The sequence below is a fragment of the Cheilinus undulatus genome, linkage group 9 (assembly GCF_018320785.1).
Source record: "Cheilinus undulatus linkage group 9, ASM1832078v1, whole genome shotgun sequence".
Taxonomy (NCBI): Eukaryota; Metazoa; Chordata; class Actinopteri; order Labriformes; family Labridae; genus Cheilinus; species Cheilinus undulatus.
The window spans coordinates 17,154,856-17,171,600 of record NC_054873.1 but is presented as its reverse complement, the minus strand read 5'-3'; the positions used below and the strand labels follow the sequence as shown (position 1 = coordinate 17,171,600).

General features: G+C 39.2%; 1 protein-coding gene across 1 annotated transcript in view; it reads left to right on the top strand.

Moving 5' to 3' along the window:
- Window positions 1-16,745, top strand: part of nell2a (neural EGFL like 2a) — a 152,558-nt gene that overhangs the window by 54,289 nt on the left and 81,524 nt on the right. The window contains exons 10-12 of the mRNA XM_041795785.1: window positions 3,776-3,867; window positions 7,394-7,499; window positions 8,746-8,874. Of these exons, the coding sequence (XP_041651719.1) occupies window positions 3,776-3,867; window positions 7,394-7,499; window positions 8,746-8,874 (327 nt within the window). The remainder of the gene's footprint in view (window positions 1-3,775; window positions 3,868-7,393; window positions 7,500-8,745; window positions 8,875-16,745) is intronic.

Here is a 16,745-nt window from a genome sequence, read left to right as displayed (position 1 = left end):
TGAGGTCATGGCTACAACACCAGGGGCTTAAAGCGCGACTCCCAATCTGCTGCTGGGATGCACAAACATAAACATGCAGCACGTAATCCCCTTTAAACTCAACACCCCTGTGCACACTTATCTCAACGAGGTAGACAAACACGCAGCTAATTACGCATGCTCTGGCTTTTGCAGAGAAGAGAGCAGCAAGTTCCCGCGCTACAAAGACATGATTCATTCTCCAAATTAAAGCCTTATCTGGCAGCACAGGGGCCGTGCAGGGAGGAGTCTGTTTTTTTTACACGATGGTCTATCAAGTAGAGCGACAAATGGCTGTTTCAGAAGTCCTCTGCTTTTAAGAAACACAACTCTGGCCTGCTGTGCCAATCATTTCCCTTCCTCCTATCAGCCTGAATCTGCCTGACCTAAAACACTTCTGTGCTTATTTTTGCCTCATTATTAAACTAAACAGATCCCCCTAAAGTGTTGCATTAAGGAGTGATTTCTCGCTCTAAATGATAATTAGCCCATCACTTCCTTAGCAGCTCTGCTTAATTGGGTTTGATATGCTTGATTTGGTTTGACTTAATTTACCTGAGGGCTTTATAAAGCTCTAAATAACAAGGACGGATTTTTATCACATGTGTGAAACAGATTTGTTACATAAGAGCCCTGTTGTTCTGCCAGTTTTCATGCCCAAAGCCAAAGCAGGGGTGTAGCTCTGTATTAAAAATTAATAAACTTGGCAAAGCAGTGGAGTAAAAATGTTTGTATTTATATGTAAAGACTCTGCTTGTCTAAGAGCATGAAAAAACTACTGTTATATCAAACTGTTAGATAATGATTGTCCTTTTTTCAAGAAAGAAACAACATAGAGTCCATTTGAGGATCGATAGATTTTCTTGCACAGACAGGCTTATAAGAAACCATGATTTTCTGGTACTTAAGGGGATTGTGGACAGGCCAGGGGCACATATTTTGTTAGAAAAGCCTGAAAAAGTGATTTTTGCATTATATGTCCCCTTTAAAATGACTTCTCCAGTCTCAGAATTATACAACCCCTGAACAGAATCCCTCACTACAGCTTGAATATGCAAACCTAGTGTTGTTTCAAGCACCCGTGATGCAACTAATCAAGCCCTTCACTAGCTGTACCAGGTTTACTTGAGCTGGAACAAATGAAATACCTTAACTGTGCGGGGTTTGTTGAGTGCATGTTAGAAATATCGCAAAGTCAAAAGAATGATCCAAAAAGTTAAGAGAAGAGATCATTCCCCCTCACAAACAAGGATTAGGATACAAAAAGATAGCAAAGGCACTTAATGTTCCTAGAGATGGTGTTGGAAGCATAATTCACAAGTTCAAAATTACAGGAACAGTGGTTACACCTGGATGGGGCAGAAAAAGGAAGCTATCAAGACAGACATCTGAGAAGGCAAGTTTTGAGAAATGCTTGACTGACTGCAAAAGACTTCCAGCAAAACTTGGTGGCAACAGGGACTGAGGTTTCAGTGAGTACAGTAAGACGGGTACTGAACGTAGACGGTTTCCGTGCCAGAACTCCGAGAAGTACACACTACTGTCACAAAAAAGTCAGCTCCAGTATGCTCTAAATCATATAAATAAGCATCAGATGTTTTTGGATTCTGTTCTGTGGAGTGTTTAAATCAAACTGGAACTTTTTGGCATGATGTATCAGCGTCTGGAGGAAGAAGAATGAAGCATACACTGAAAGAACGCTGTGCCCACAGTTAAGCATGGTGAAGGCTCAGGGATCTCTGGGGCTGCTTTGCATCCTCTGGCACTGGAAACCTGCAGTAGGTGGAAGGCAAGATGGATTCATAGAGGTATCAGGAAATCCTTGGAGGAAATGTCATGCCGTCTGTGAGGAAACTGAAGCTTGGGCGTCATTGGACCTTCCAACAGGAGCATGATCCCAAACATACCTCAAATTTCACCAAAGCTTGGTTGCAGAAGTCCTGGAAGATCCTACAATGGCCATCACAGCCACCTGACTTGAACCTCATAGAAAATCTCTGGTGGGATTTGAAGAAGGTGGTTGCAGACCCAAGAATATTACTGAACCTGAGGCTGAATTCTTGATTGCAACTGTATATATTTGTATCTCTTATATGTATATTGAACTAAAACACTCAACAGATATCTGCATTTTGAGAACATTTAATGTTATAAAGTCACCAGGAGGCCGACATGTTTAGTCCGCAGGGTAGAGTGACATCATAAGCTTTCATAGATCCTCAGCTTGTATTATTTCTATGCATTAGTTGCCAATCAGTTTTTTTTATAATAAACATGATTGCACTGTTAGTAAAGAGAAACTCATGAAGACTTTACTCTTAGTGTAAATTTAATTGAATATAGTCATAGAGGCAAAAAGAGCTGATTTTATGGTGTCTGTATTATTCTATTCTGAGAGAGAGAGAGCAAGAGTGAGACTACCTGGGTGAACAGTCCTGACTGTTTACAGCTTTGAGTACTATTTTCACGCGGCCTGATTCTTATCATATCTCATTGTCTAAGTGATTACCTAAGCCGTTCCTTCTTTATATGCAAATAAACACGGACCCATGCACCTTTAATAGCCTTTAATGACCAGAAATACAGCAATGATGACACACTGCGAACACAAGCAATCAGTAAACACATACCAACACACATTTCTATCCAATATAGTGAATCTGACTGATCATGCGGAGGTCCTTTTAAGAGTCTTAGTGGCATATGGTCTTTTTGGGTAGTTGAAACAAGCTTTAATTTTGCTCATTTCTTTATTTCCTCCAGAAAAAAAAAAACAATTAACAATTATTTCTTTCCATTGCCTCTTATAATCTAGTTCTGGTTTTGATTTTCACTTCAAACAGAGAAATGTGAAATTAGAAAACAAATACCTCCTTTTTTGTCCAGTATTTTGTGTAACTGAATGCCATGTTTCCTCTTATGTTGATATTTTTTTATTTTTTGTTTGAATCCGAAATGTGGCTCCTTTCTCAAACATCATTCCTCACTCTTGCATCTTGATTTCCACTCTATCACTTGCCCTGTTCTCTCTAAATGAAGACAAAAAACAAAAAAAACATCTATTATTATTTTCTATTGGTGTTACTGATAAAATATATCTTCTATACCTAAGTTTTGCTGTTAATACTTACAACTGACAAACTGTTGAGACAAGGGATTTGGGTAGTTTCTAACCACTCATAAATTAGTTTTAAGAAATTAGAATAGACACAAAAATGAGTTTTTTACTTCTCAAAGAGATACAGTATGCAGTTTTAAATCGACTATCCCAAATAATTTTTAAGTATTTTTAGATCTTGAAAAACTAAGAAGATAATACAGGTTGCTATATTGAATGTACTACTGCAACCTGGGGTCCGGGACCCCCCAGGGGGGGCACCAGAAATCTTTGGGGGGGGTTGTGAGGCTTTGTCTGCTGTGAGACTGCCAAAATTAGATTTGTAAATATTGACTAAAACCATGATAAAGCAGTTATAAAGTAGTGCACACAAAGGTCTCTAAGAAAAGCATGCATAGGCCTTTTATAGGGTTTCATCAGTGAAACAATTTAAATTGATGTTGACTTTTGACGGCAGTGTCTCACTTTTCCTTCTCCCTTGGGTCCTGGGGGGGCTCGGCTTTTCTTAGGTACATGTAGGGGGAGCTTCAAGGAAAAATGGTTGGGAAACACTGTGCTAATGTAATGTTTTCTTACCAACAATTTTTTCATGTGCTCATTGTGTGTATATATGATGATGATGTCTGTGTTCTTGGCCAGCTGTTTGCATGTTTGGTGGAAGAGAGCTGGTGGACGGCGATCAGAAGGCTGTGCGTGACTCTGCTGGCAGGTGTCTGCTGTTTGAATGCAGGGTAAGTCATGACTACACATCCAGAGAGAGAGAGAGAGAAAACAAACTCACACATATTTCTTTAAATTATTTTATCAAGCCTCTGCAGGAAAAGACACCAAAACAGCTTATGTAAATAAACACTTATATGAGATAACTTTCCATGTGTTTGTGTGCTCTAGCTCCTTAGATACTCTTTCAGCAGCTACCTCGGCTCAAATTGAGCAGATAACTCAGTCTGCCATGAGCCGGCATGAAGGACTGTCCACTCCAGCTGAATTTCATTCATCTGGCTTGTCATCATTTTGTTTGTGCTTGAGAGAAATTGGCAAAATCCTTTTAATTAAGTTCACATTTGGAAGGCAGTGCATTGCACCTGTCAATCACAGGATGCCACAGCCATTCTTCAGTCCTAATTATCAGATATCACACTGGTCCCAAATCAGATTCATTTCCCAATTATTCAGATTATTTGCTTTTGTCTGCCTGCTGCTCCAGATGGGTGGGTTGCTCACTTTTGGGACTAATTCACTTGATGACATTACGCCAGACAGGACCAATCAATCAAAGAAAAGTGATTTGAAGTTTTTAATCATCCGTCTCCATCGTATCTTGCCGCTCCTCCATGAATTCTGCAGCGCTCCATTAGGATGTGCAGCCCTAGACAGCTGTCTGGCTTGCTTGGCCACACCTGGCCCATCTGTGGTCCCCGTGAACTGACTGGCAGTCCCAGGCAGATCAAAGAAACAGGGACGGGGAGCGCTGTCAGTCAGCCCACCGTTGCATACTCCTGCAGGCTTCCCCTGACAGCTGCTTGTCACACCTCTGATCTTCTGTCTGCCTGCTGGCTGTGGGAGGGGCGGCGGGGCAAGTTTTGGGTGGTGGGTGGAAGAACAAGAAGACGGTGGAGCTTGTTTGGGAAGTTGTTGAAGAAGAACTTGACAAAGTTCTCCCTGAATATGATCTGTCTATATGTGTAGAGGTCATGGCTTCATGTGGCGATGTTTCAAAAGTACATACACATTCACAGTAATACAAGCTGTTCTAATTTTAGCCGTGGCAGCAAAAGAAACACTAGCAGTACTCATAGTAATGTCATTTTGCCTCTCTAACTGCCTTTAATGCCAGCTCAGTGACCAAATAGCTCCACCATTATGCTTTTTTGATATTAACACTAGGGATGCACAATATTATCGGCCTGATATCAGTATCGGCAGATATTAGCTAAAAAAGGCAGATATCGATATCAGCAGATATCCAAAATATCTGACAATATTTACATCTGATATTTTGGCTGTGAATATCAGCATATATCATGTAAAACTTGGGCATATATACTAATAAATTAGTGAAGTTTTAGGCTGGATCAACAGACCTATCATCCTCATTCTTTAAACTTTAAAGTGTGTTTTAAAAAAAAAGTTCGCTTTACCCATCCTCAAATGTTAAATTGTGTTAAAAGGACAGAATTTTTAGTTATGTAAAACATATTTAAATATCGGCACTGATATTGGCTAAAATGAATCTGTAAATATTGGCATATCGTAAATTGGCAAAAATCCAGTATCGTGCATCCCTGATTTACACAAAGTCCAATTGTCCTGCCTTGAACTGGTGATAGAAAAGGGTCCACAGAATCTCTGTTAGCCCCTTCCACCATTCTAGTTATACTTAGTACAAAAGTATTGCCTGACCATTTATCAGAGACTGTAATGACATTGTATTCAAATACATGTACTTTATATGGAGGTGCCCCCCCTTTTGCAGCTACACCAGCCTCCACATTTCTTGGAAGGCTGTCTGTGGGAATTTGTAGTCCATTTATTCTGTAGAGCATGTTTTGATGATGATGATGCTGTAGGGTCAGGGCTCTGTGCGGGCCAGTCAAGTTTTTCCACACTGAACTCATCAAACCATGTCTTTGTAGTCCTTGCTTTGTGCACTGGGGAACAGTCGTGTTGGAATAGAAAAGGGCTTTCCCCAAGCTGTTGCCACAGAGTTTGGAAGCATAGCATTGTCTAAAATGTCTTGATATGCTGAAGCATTAAATCCTGAAAAACAGCCCTGTACCATTATCTCTCATCCACTTAACTTTGTAGCCGAGTTGCTGTTGTTCATAAATCCTTTCACTTTCCAAAAATGCAGTCACTTACAGTTGACATTAGAATATCCAGCAGGAATAAAATTTCCCAAACCATCTTATTGCAAAGGTGGTGTCCATCACAGTGCCTCACTTGAAGTCATTGAGCTCTTCAAAATGATCCATTTTGTATCATAAATAGAGACTGCATGGCTAGGTGCTTGATTTCATACAAGTGGCAACAGGTCTGAATGACACACCTGAATTCAGAAATCAACAGGTGTAGCCAAATATTTTGCGCATAAAGTATAAATACACCTGTTTTGGTCCTAAACTAGAGGAAATTGGGATAGTGACTAGCTAAAAGGGGGTATATTATCACCTACTTTGGAGGAGTTAGACATTAACCAGTCAGGATGTTGATTTACCAATGGTGCTAATACTGAGACAAGAATAGCTGTCCAATCAGCTGACCTAATCAACCTATAACTTTACCTTGGCCTAACTATGCATTTAAAGATTGGAGGAATGGTACTGTAATTAAGTACCACGGACTTTGCTCAGGTATTTAAATGAGCTAACTGGGGATTTTTTCTCTTTTTGACTATTTTGTATGTAGGAAATGAATCATTAGTGTTGTGGCATGTCTATCTTGTATAAATTTCAGTCATGTATTGACCAAAGAAGTGAATTTTATGTTACATTGTCCTATGTATTGAGGTTGAAATCAGACTTAATGTTGGGAAAGATGATTGCAATTAAAAATAATAATTATTTCCTCATAAATAAACTAAAATTGAAGAAACAAGGCTGTTTTAACATGTAATACATACAAAATACAGATTCAGCTCAGTGTTTAAACATAAAGAGGATAAAAGAAAGGGTTAAAACGTATACTGAAGTAAAGAAAAGATATCTAAAATTGCCTTTAATAAAGTAAAGTATTTGCACTTTATTAGTTCAAATTCTGTATATCAAAATTTGTATTAAACAATTTGTGGCAACAAAGAGTCTTAAAAGTCTTTGTCCTCGTGTTAATGATTCTAAATTACCATCAGTCAGACGGACACGCATTAGATCATTAGAGAGACCTGCCAAAGGCATGCTGGGAAAAGGAATCCACTAATCAGGTTTTACACTCTGACTAACCACACATGCAGGGATAATCCAGAAGATTGATTCACTGTTTGTTTAATAAAGATGCATCATGAATCATAATGTAAATCATCAAGGAAATGGTGAGAGAGAAAGGGAAAACAGATCTTTTTAACCCTTTCAGGAGAGTTTAAAGAGAAAAAAAAACGTCTTTTGACCAGTGATTAATTGGTTTGTAAAGAGCAGAGAGAGAGAGAAGAAACACACTAGAGTAGATGAATAATTGCCTTCATAATTACTGGAAGGCCCTCTGCAAACAAAGAAGGCAGCAGACCAAAGAGGTAACTTGTGATTATTTTGTTTCCCATCACAGGACAGGACCATGCATCGAGTCGTCCCCAGTGAGCCCTGTCCGGAGCTCAACTGCGCTGAGTCGGAGCAGATCACCTTGAGTGACAGGTGCTGCAAAGTCTGCAGAGGTACGGAGGCAACACCATCCTAAATGCAAAATACATTTTACAACCATTACAACCATTTATTTACAACCACCCTGCAACCTCCCATGCTGAAAAAATAAAGCCAATGTGGAAGTGAGAAAAAGTGTATGCGTATCAGTTAAGGGTTTCTATAATGGTGTGCATGTCCTGCCTCTTTGTTCAGTCACTTTCTGTTTCAAGATCCAAAATTGAATATGCATTTATGAATTGGATTTGTTGAAAATATTCAGACATTTGGCCCGGGATTGTTCATTCAAGAGGTGTAGGGTATCACTGCGACATCCCTGATTGATGAAGTCAGCCATTACCCCACAATTTTTTTTTTTTCCCATGTTTGGCAGCAACTCTGAATGTAATTGCTGTGAGCCACACAATTGATATAGGACGCCGTAGAACGGTGGTTCTCAACTGGTGGGTCAGGACCCAAAAGTGGGTCGCGAAGCCCTTTTCAGTGGGTCTCAGATGTGTGTCTGGGGAAAAATTGCACCAAATTGTCTATGAGACACTTTAAAAATGTGTGTTTTGTCCTTTTTCATTATTTTGTTGCATCTTTTGTACTGTTTTAGGCCCAATCAATCTACTTTTTTTTTAATTAAATACATCTGATTGACCAAAAAATCTCTAAAATTTGGGTCACAATTTTCCTGATGGAGTTAATGGTGGGTCCCATGACTAAACCAGTTGAGAACCACTGCTGTAGAAGACAAGTTTGTTTGTTATCAAATGTTATAGCATCCAACATGGCATCAGCCTTTGTTCAGCTTCAAAATGCCTCTTTTGAAACCAGTGGGTGACATCACATGGGCTACGTCCATGTTTTATTTAGTCTATGTATAAGTTTACACATGTATTTGTGATGGATTATGAATGTTTGAAGCTTTTTTCCCCTCACATTACAGGTTTCTCTGCCGTGCTTATAAAAAATAATCAAAATCAATAGCTGCTAAAAGCAACATAGGACTTGTGGAAAACCCTCTGCATCTTATACTAATTCACCTTAATTTTATGACTGAATCAGAACACATAAAGGAATTTTTTAAATAGAAATCCTACCCAGTTAATGTCATTTTGCCCTTATATGCCTCAGGAAAGAGCTTCAGTTTGAACACCTAGAGAAAAGGTTGTGATTCTGTGACATAACCTTTCCAGCAGCCCTGTAAGCCCCCATCACTCCACTCCTCTCCTCTCCTCAGGGTCTCAACCTTTTTCCTCTCCCTGCCTCCCGCAGGTCATGACTTCTGCTCAGAGGGCCACAGCTGCGTGGAGCACTCCGACTGTGTGAACCTGGAGGCAGGAGACTGCTGTGTTTGTAAGGATGGCTTCCGCCCGCTGCGAGATGATAATGCCTACTGTGAAGGTACAGCATGGCTCTGAATAACAAACCCTGACTTTAAGCTGAAGTTTATTTGACCTCCAAGGGAGATTATAAGCTTGTTTTTATGGCTGTGCCTGGGTTGCATTGAAAGCAGGAAAGGAAGGAAGATTTTTTTTTCTTGCGTTTGGGATGACATGGTGTTTTTAAGTCAGTGTTATTTATACACTGAAGATTTACAGTTGTCATTGTGCTGTTACTGGCTGATCTCAGCCTGTCTGATTCAGTTTGGAGCTTTAAGATAACTTACATATCTTCTGCAGACACAAGTCTGCATCATAAAAGGATACTGATAACTAGAAAAACATGTCTGGCATTGAAATAATGAGGTGGAAGGGGAATTTCGGTGGTCAGGGATGTCAATAGATCAAGATCACAAACTTTGGTGGTTATTCTTGCGAAGTGAATAAAGCTCCTGAGAGTTTAAGCTGGTTATGAAACAGAATGATTTTCATGTTGTTCTTCATGAGCTGTTAAAGCAAACCAGACCATAAGTATAAGGACCACCTATCTATATAAGTACAGCTACTCTCTATGCTCAATGTGCATATGGATATGGACCAAGATTACTGTCAGCACTCTGCATCTACAGCCTTTAAGTGTTCACCCCCTTGGATGTTTTCACCCTTTTATTGATTCTATAAATCAATTATGGTCAATATGACTTGGCTTTTTGGCCCAAAAAAAAGTGCAACAAAACCTCTTTAATATCAGAGTGACAACAGGTTTCTACAAAGTAATGTCTATTAAACAAAAATAAATAATTTAAGATAAGTGGCTGCATAAATATTCACCCCTTTCAAGTCAGTACTTAATAGATGCACCTTTGGCTGCAATCACAGCACTGAGTCTGAGTGGATAGGTCTCATTCAGGATTGCACATCTGTACACTGCCATTTTATTCTATTCTTCGTTGCAAAACTGCTCAAGCTCTGTCAGGTTGCGCAGTGATCGGTGTGAACAGCGCTTTTCAAGTCCATTGGATTGAGGTCTGGGCTTTGACTCGGCCACTCCAGAACATTCACCTTGTTGTCTTTAAACCGTTTCTGTGTAGCTTTCGTTGTATGCTTCGGGTCATTGTCTTGCTGGAAAATAAATACTTTTTCCAAGCTGTAGTTCACTTGCAGACTGATTAAATTGTCCTCCAGGATTTTCCTTTATTTTGCCGCACTAATTTTACCCCCTACCTTTGACAAGCCCTCCAGGGCCGGCTGATGAGAAGCATCCCCATAGTATGATGCTGCCACCACCCTGCTTCACAGAGGGGATGGTGTGTTGTGTTGTGGTGATGTGCAGTATTTGGATGTCCACCAAACATAGGGTCTTTTCTGATGGGAAAAAAGCACCATTTTGGTCAGCTTTCTTCCCCTTGACCATGGAGTCTCCCACATGCTTTTTTGGGGAGCTCTCGTCCAGATTTAATATGATTTTTTTTTCATTAGTGGCTTTCTCTCAGCCACTCTCCCATAAAGCTTTGACTGGTGAAGAACCCACACAACAGTTGTTGCATGCAGAGTCTCCCATCTCAGCTGCTGAAGCTTGTAACTTCTTCAGAGTAGTTATTGGTGTCTTGGTGGCCTCTCTCACTAGTCTCCTTCTTACACGGTCGCTCATTTTATGAGGACAGCATGATCTAGGCAGATTTACCCATGTGCCGTATTCCATCCATTTCTTGATAATGGATTTAACTGAATTCCAGGGGATGTTCAGTGCCATGAAAATTTTTTTGCATCCATCCCCTGACTTCTACTTTTAAGTAACCTTTAATCTGAGTTGCTTGGCATGTCCTTTTGTCTTCATGATGTAATGGTAGCCAGAAATACTGGTTAACCAGTGACTGCACTCAGGTGATCCCCATTTCACTAATTGTGAGCTCCAATTGCTCCAGTTGTCTGAACCTCTGTTGAATTAGATCAGCCACTTTAAAGGGGGTAGATATTTATGCAGTCACTTATTTTTATTTAATTGGCTAAATCTGTTTTTACTTTGACATTAAATCAAATCAAAATCAAAACACTTTATTTGTCCCTGATGGGCAATTAAAAGGCACAGAAAGCAGCAATAAGGACGAACACACAATATCAAAGACACAACATGTGCTAATTGCAAGAAATAAACATTGCAGGAAACAATTCAGAAATACGTAAATGAAAGGATTGGGCCGTATTGGCCCCATGGCGCTCAGCGCTGAAGTGCTATGTGCAGTCAGTACAGGAGAGCAACTGTCTTTTGCAGGACAAAGCATCAATATGATACTGGAGTACAGAGAAAAAGAACGTTTTTTAGTCAATAAAGCTAAATTTTATTAGCCACAATTGATTTATACAATCAATAAAAGGGTAAAACATCCAAGGGGGTGAATACTTTATATAGGCTCTGCAGATGGGGAATGTTTTTAGCGCTTTAGAAATGCTCTTCTAGCCACAAACAGCACTTTGTTCAAACCTTAAAGCAAAATATTAAGTTTTATCTTTGAATTAAGCAGCTTATTTAGTTCCTTTTAGTCCTACATGGGCTGTCCAACAGTGAGGAAAGTAGTCATGCCAATTTCCATCCTTTGAAAGTTCCCCACTATTCATCCTGGAATAGTACAAAAGCAGCTCCCGAACTTGCCCGAGGCTCAGGGTACATAATTCAGCCGACTAAATACAAGCCGTTAGATCGGTGTTTTACTGTTTTAGTAATATTTCTCTGTTTCTGGAATTTATTTCATTAAAGTTATCACCTTAGCTGACCGTACAAAGGAAGAAATACCCCCAGACATGTTCTAGGGCTGTGCTTTTATATTCAAACTTTTTGACAAAGGAATAATTGAAATGTAAATGCCTGTATGGTGAATTACAGACTAATGTGGATACTTGCTAAATACGCATGAAAACACTTAGTTGATTTCATGCTTTTATCGCATAATCCTTTTGTGATGGGACCCCATAAACCCCTCATCATTTTGTCCGAAACCCACACTAACAGCTGCACAGAATGCACATTTGAGACTGTCTGTTTTCTGATTAATTTGTGATATAAGAGAAATGCTGATGGTCTTTATGTTTTGCATGCATTCAGTACCACTCTGCTGGAGGGGGGCGGCGATTAACGTCACGCCATCAATCATCTCTGAGGTCATTTGTTACTGATTGCACGCTGAGGCTTAGATGCCCTGCAGCCATGTTGCACTTTTAAACACAATGCGAGTGATTATGTCAGCGCTGCTCCCTTTAGAACACAGACAATGTTTCACTTGATTGCCTCCTGAATGTCCTGCATCACATGATTGAAAAACATACCTCAGCGAGCAGGTCGTTTTACACCGACGGTGAAGAAAACCTGCTTCAAAGTTCAAACGTTCAAGCGCTAAATTGAGGGTGCTTCAGCTGAATTCTTCATCTTACATCTCTGACTGAATCTCACCAGATGCATCGTTAAAAAATGATGACTTTATCATCTCCAATGCTATCCCGCAGTAAAATATGAAGTAAACATCATGTTGTAGCTGCTACCCCCAGTGCTTCTCTGCTATTAATGAGCAAACATGGCATCAAAGATATTCAGATTCTTCTGTGCGTGACCTTGACAGCTGTCCTGTTAATATACAGCCTTCTTGATCTATCTCTTTCTGAGTGTGCGTCTTTTTAAAGCGTGTGTTTGTGGGAGGGTGCCTCGGCCTATTTTTTATCTACTATCCACAAACTGCTCGCTATATATTTTCTGTCACCTTCATCATGATGAGGCTTAAGTGTCAAAAAGAAGCATAAGCCTTTATTCCTACTGTAAAAGAAACAGCCTCTGCAGATCTTACATTAATTTACAGATCTGAGCAGTCATTCAGGTAATTAGACAGTCCAGTGGATTTTGCATAATTGAAGATACTATCAGTCTTTAATTAATGGACAACGGATGCTGTAGGTTTTGATTGTATGGCCACTGCTGGCCTCATTTACCATAACAGGCTGTCCTTTAAAACATCATACACACAGTGGTAGAAACTAATTAACATTGGCTCAAGTGAGAGCTAAAGTATAGCTCAGAGGCAATCCTACTTCTAAAGCACAGCTGCTGTACTGTGTATTCTGAAATACATTAGTTTGACTGATGTAATGTTTATTTTGCAAAGTGAGACAGTTGGGGAAAAAAAAGAAGAAAATACATTGTGAAACAAGCAAATTAAACATGCTGCTTTGTTACGATACTCGTGTGACCAATAATAATACAGCCATAAAACAATATTCTAGTCATCTTGCATGAGTGATTAAATTTGATTAAAGTTAAATCATCTTTTTATACCAATTTGCATTATACTGCATATTTGTACTTAAGTGCTTTTTGAATAATCTCAACTGGATAAATGAATGATTATAAGTAAGCTGAAATTAGTCTTTTAAAGTAATTAGTCATGAAATGATTTTGAAGTTGTCCTCACCTTTTTGGTTGGTTTAAGCACAATCATAGCATTAAGTCGATTTACATGTAGTTAGAAAATGTCAAGCTGTTGTGTAAGTCCAACTGCAACTGGACTAATTATCTAAGACTGGTTGAAATTATACTAAATTTAATTTCTCACAGTTGTCCTAATGTTTGTAAATAATGATTGGACCAAACTGGACTAGGCATTCATGCTCCACAGCCTCCACACAGACTTTTGACCTAGAACTCAAACAGCACAAATGCTAAAGTGTAGCAGAAGTTGTGTTGTCATCTGCCTTCAGATACCATCATATGCTTGAGGATAGCATCATATTCAACAAAAGTAAACTGTAGTGTGTGTATGAACAGGACTGTAAAATCTTCAAGACAGTGTGGCTGCAGACCGTACATCTCTGACGGCCCATTCATCTGGGACGTCGTCTCTTTTAGAACATAAGTGTTGAATTTACCAGTACAATGTATTCGATTTTTAAAAATTCAACTCTATTCATTAACAAAGTCTGTCAGTTACATTCAGGAATAAATCACATTGCATACAGTACAGACTAAACAACATTTCATAAATAAAAAGGAGAAAATGATCAGCGATCTAATCTGGGATTAGACTATGTATACGCCTGTCTGTAAGTAGTTACATGGTTGGCTCACAGCTAAATCTAACTTAGCTGCGTAGAGACATACCTACGTTATTTAATTTGTCACTTTGGGAGCTTAGCTTTAGCCAGGTTAGCCATGTTAGCTATGTTAGTTAACGTAGCTTGTACAGCTAACAGAGCTATGTAAGCTGTGTTTACTGTGTTTGAGTGTTTTCATTGAAGACCAGCTTTTTTCTTGAAAGCAGACCGTTTACTGAGCTTTATTGATTGTTTTGTGGAAAGATTTTACTTGTGATGTTTTTAACTTTTAACTAAGGATGCAGAATATTGAATTTTTACCAATATCCAACACGCCAATATTTACAAATACATTTTAGCTGATACCAGTTTTGATACCAACATTTGAGTGTAGTTCTGCCTGAACTTTAGTCCTTAAAACACACAATTTAAAGCTTGATGAAAAAATTAACAATTTTCAGCCCTTAAAACACACTTTAGAGTGTATGGAATGATGATGAATGAAGAAAAGATGTTAGCTAGAGTAGGTCCGATTGTCAAGCCTAAATATCCACAAACTTATTTGTTGATAAGGCTAATAATTACTGCTGATAGAAGCAGATTTTATAGAAAAAATATGGCAGAAAAGTTCATATCTGCCACTTTTTAAGGTAATATCTGCTGATTCCAAAATCATGCTGATAATATTGTGTGTCCCAACTTAACTTTTGGTATCCTAATCGTTACCTAAACCCTAAGCAAATTTTTATTTTTTTGAAAGTTTTAGCGTGTATATCTGTCCTGAAAGAGACAGGGTCTCAGATGAAACGTCTGTGTGAATGGCCATCAGAGATGTGCAGTCTGCTGCCAGGCCCCTCTAAATTTTGTGTTTTCAACTTTTGAGTTGATTGCTAAATGATTGCCCGCTCCTGGTGAGTAAGGTCAGCCATAACTAGGTCCAATGGTTGCATCTCGCCACCTGGCGTAGCAGAGTCAGCTCTTCTTCCATCAATAAGCCAGTTTACACCTGGTGTTTGTGCACTAGGACAAGAATAATCGCTCATTTAAAAATTGTAATAAAGCTTTTATTTAAGTTTGATTTAACTAAGCATGCAAATTTACTGATAGTTCCAGTTTTGAGAAGATTAATGTCGTTCACAATAACATGTTTTCCGAATGTGAAAGTCCAGTGTACACACATTAATAGGGATACACTGTTGCATGATAGTAAATGAAGCCTTAATGCAGATGAGCTGCCTTCAGGAGTTGTAGTAGTCGAGTGACTCAAATTATTCAAGGAATCATTTCAGCCCTAGTCCTACAGACCACAAGTACTTAAAAACTCAAAAATAGCATGCACGAACAATGTCAAAGATTGTCCACCACTATAGTAAGGCATACTTGTATGTGACACAGGTTTTCTGTTGTTCTTTAAGTTATCCTGACAACCAGCATGAAATATTCTTGCCCTTTTGTCATCATGGTTTGCTTGTCCTCATTTCACCCCAGCATCACATTATCACATGTGTAATATTTCACAGCTCCTTCAGTATTTAAGCACTCTACAGTTTCAGAAGTAAAGACGGAACAACTCATTCGATTACCCGCTTGTTTCTGGGTGCAAGTGAATGGACTTGTGTCTCCAACATCAACACTTCAGCCCCACACTATTCATCTGAAGAGCAACCCGGCTCGTGCAGTGAGATTGGATGTCAGTGTTTTTAGTAAAAGTGTTTGCATCAGAGGCTGCACTGAGAAACATGAAATTGACTCAATTTGCTGATGGAGTTCTCTGAAAAGCAATTGATTTTTTTTGTGCTCCTACGTAACTCACTTACTATATGATTGTGTGCGTGGGAAATAGAAGAACTATTCTGGCAAAACACTGAGGATCCTGGAGATGCATGAGAGAATGTTTGTGCTCATATAATAGGTCTACTATTTTTGTAGCTGTGAGAAGATGTGCAGGGCGATGTGGGAAATTGCCTCCTTTCAATTCTGGATGAGTTTCAATACAGTGGTGCCTTCGAGATGAGATGGGAAGTCCAACTTTGAGGCAATTTTGTGTATTGCCCACGACATGGGGATCACAAAACAGAAAGATATGGAAACCCACACAAACATGGCTTTTTTTTGTACTCACACCCACCCAATTTTTTTTGGTTCTTGTCAGAAGACAAACATCACAAATCGCAGAGACAGATACTAGCTCTTTAAAACGCTCCTAGGTCAGAGATGGGCTCAAAATAGCCGATGAGATCACTTCTGTGTAAATTTTTCATCGAAGCAGCAGTAGGGAAAGCTCAGGGGGATACTCGCCCTGCCTTTGTGTAGTTCTGTGTGTGTTTGTGGAAGTACTGGTGTTTGTTTGAGCTCTCTACTGAAGATGAGTTCAGTTTTTTCTCCTCACGTTGCAGGCAGACTGAAGGCCTTCTTTTGCCTCATGCATGCCTTTAGGACAGAATTAGACAGAGGGGTGAGGAGTAAAGAAGTGATGAACGGTGCGATTGTCTGTAAATTGAACAATCAGCGTAGTTCAATATGTTGCAATAATACCATTATTCATTGCAGCATTTTAGAGGACTTCATGCAGAGAGACATTCCCCTATTGTTGTCTGGTTTTTGAAATGCCCTACTTTAGAAAGTCTGCTTAAATTGCTCGAAAAGGAAGGCCAGCATGGGTGGTTTATTTATGAGGAAATGTGAAATCCAAACTGATGGCTTGTTAAATAAGGGAAAGAAAAGGACGATCATGTTACAAACTCAAACTCCTTTCTCATTACTTCAATTATGATTTCTTTGAAAGGCATTTAGAGAAATGCAAAGATAATTTGATGGCAA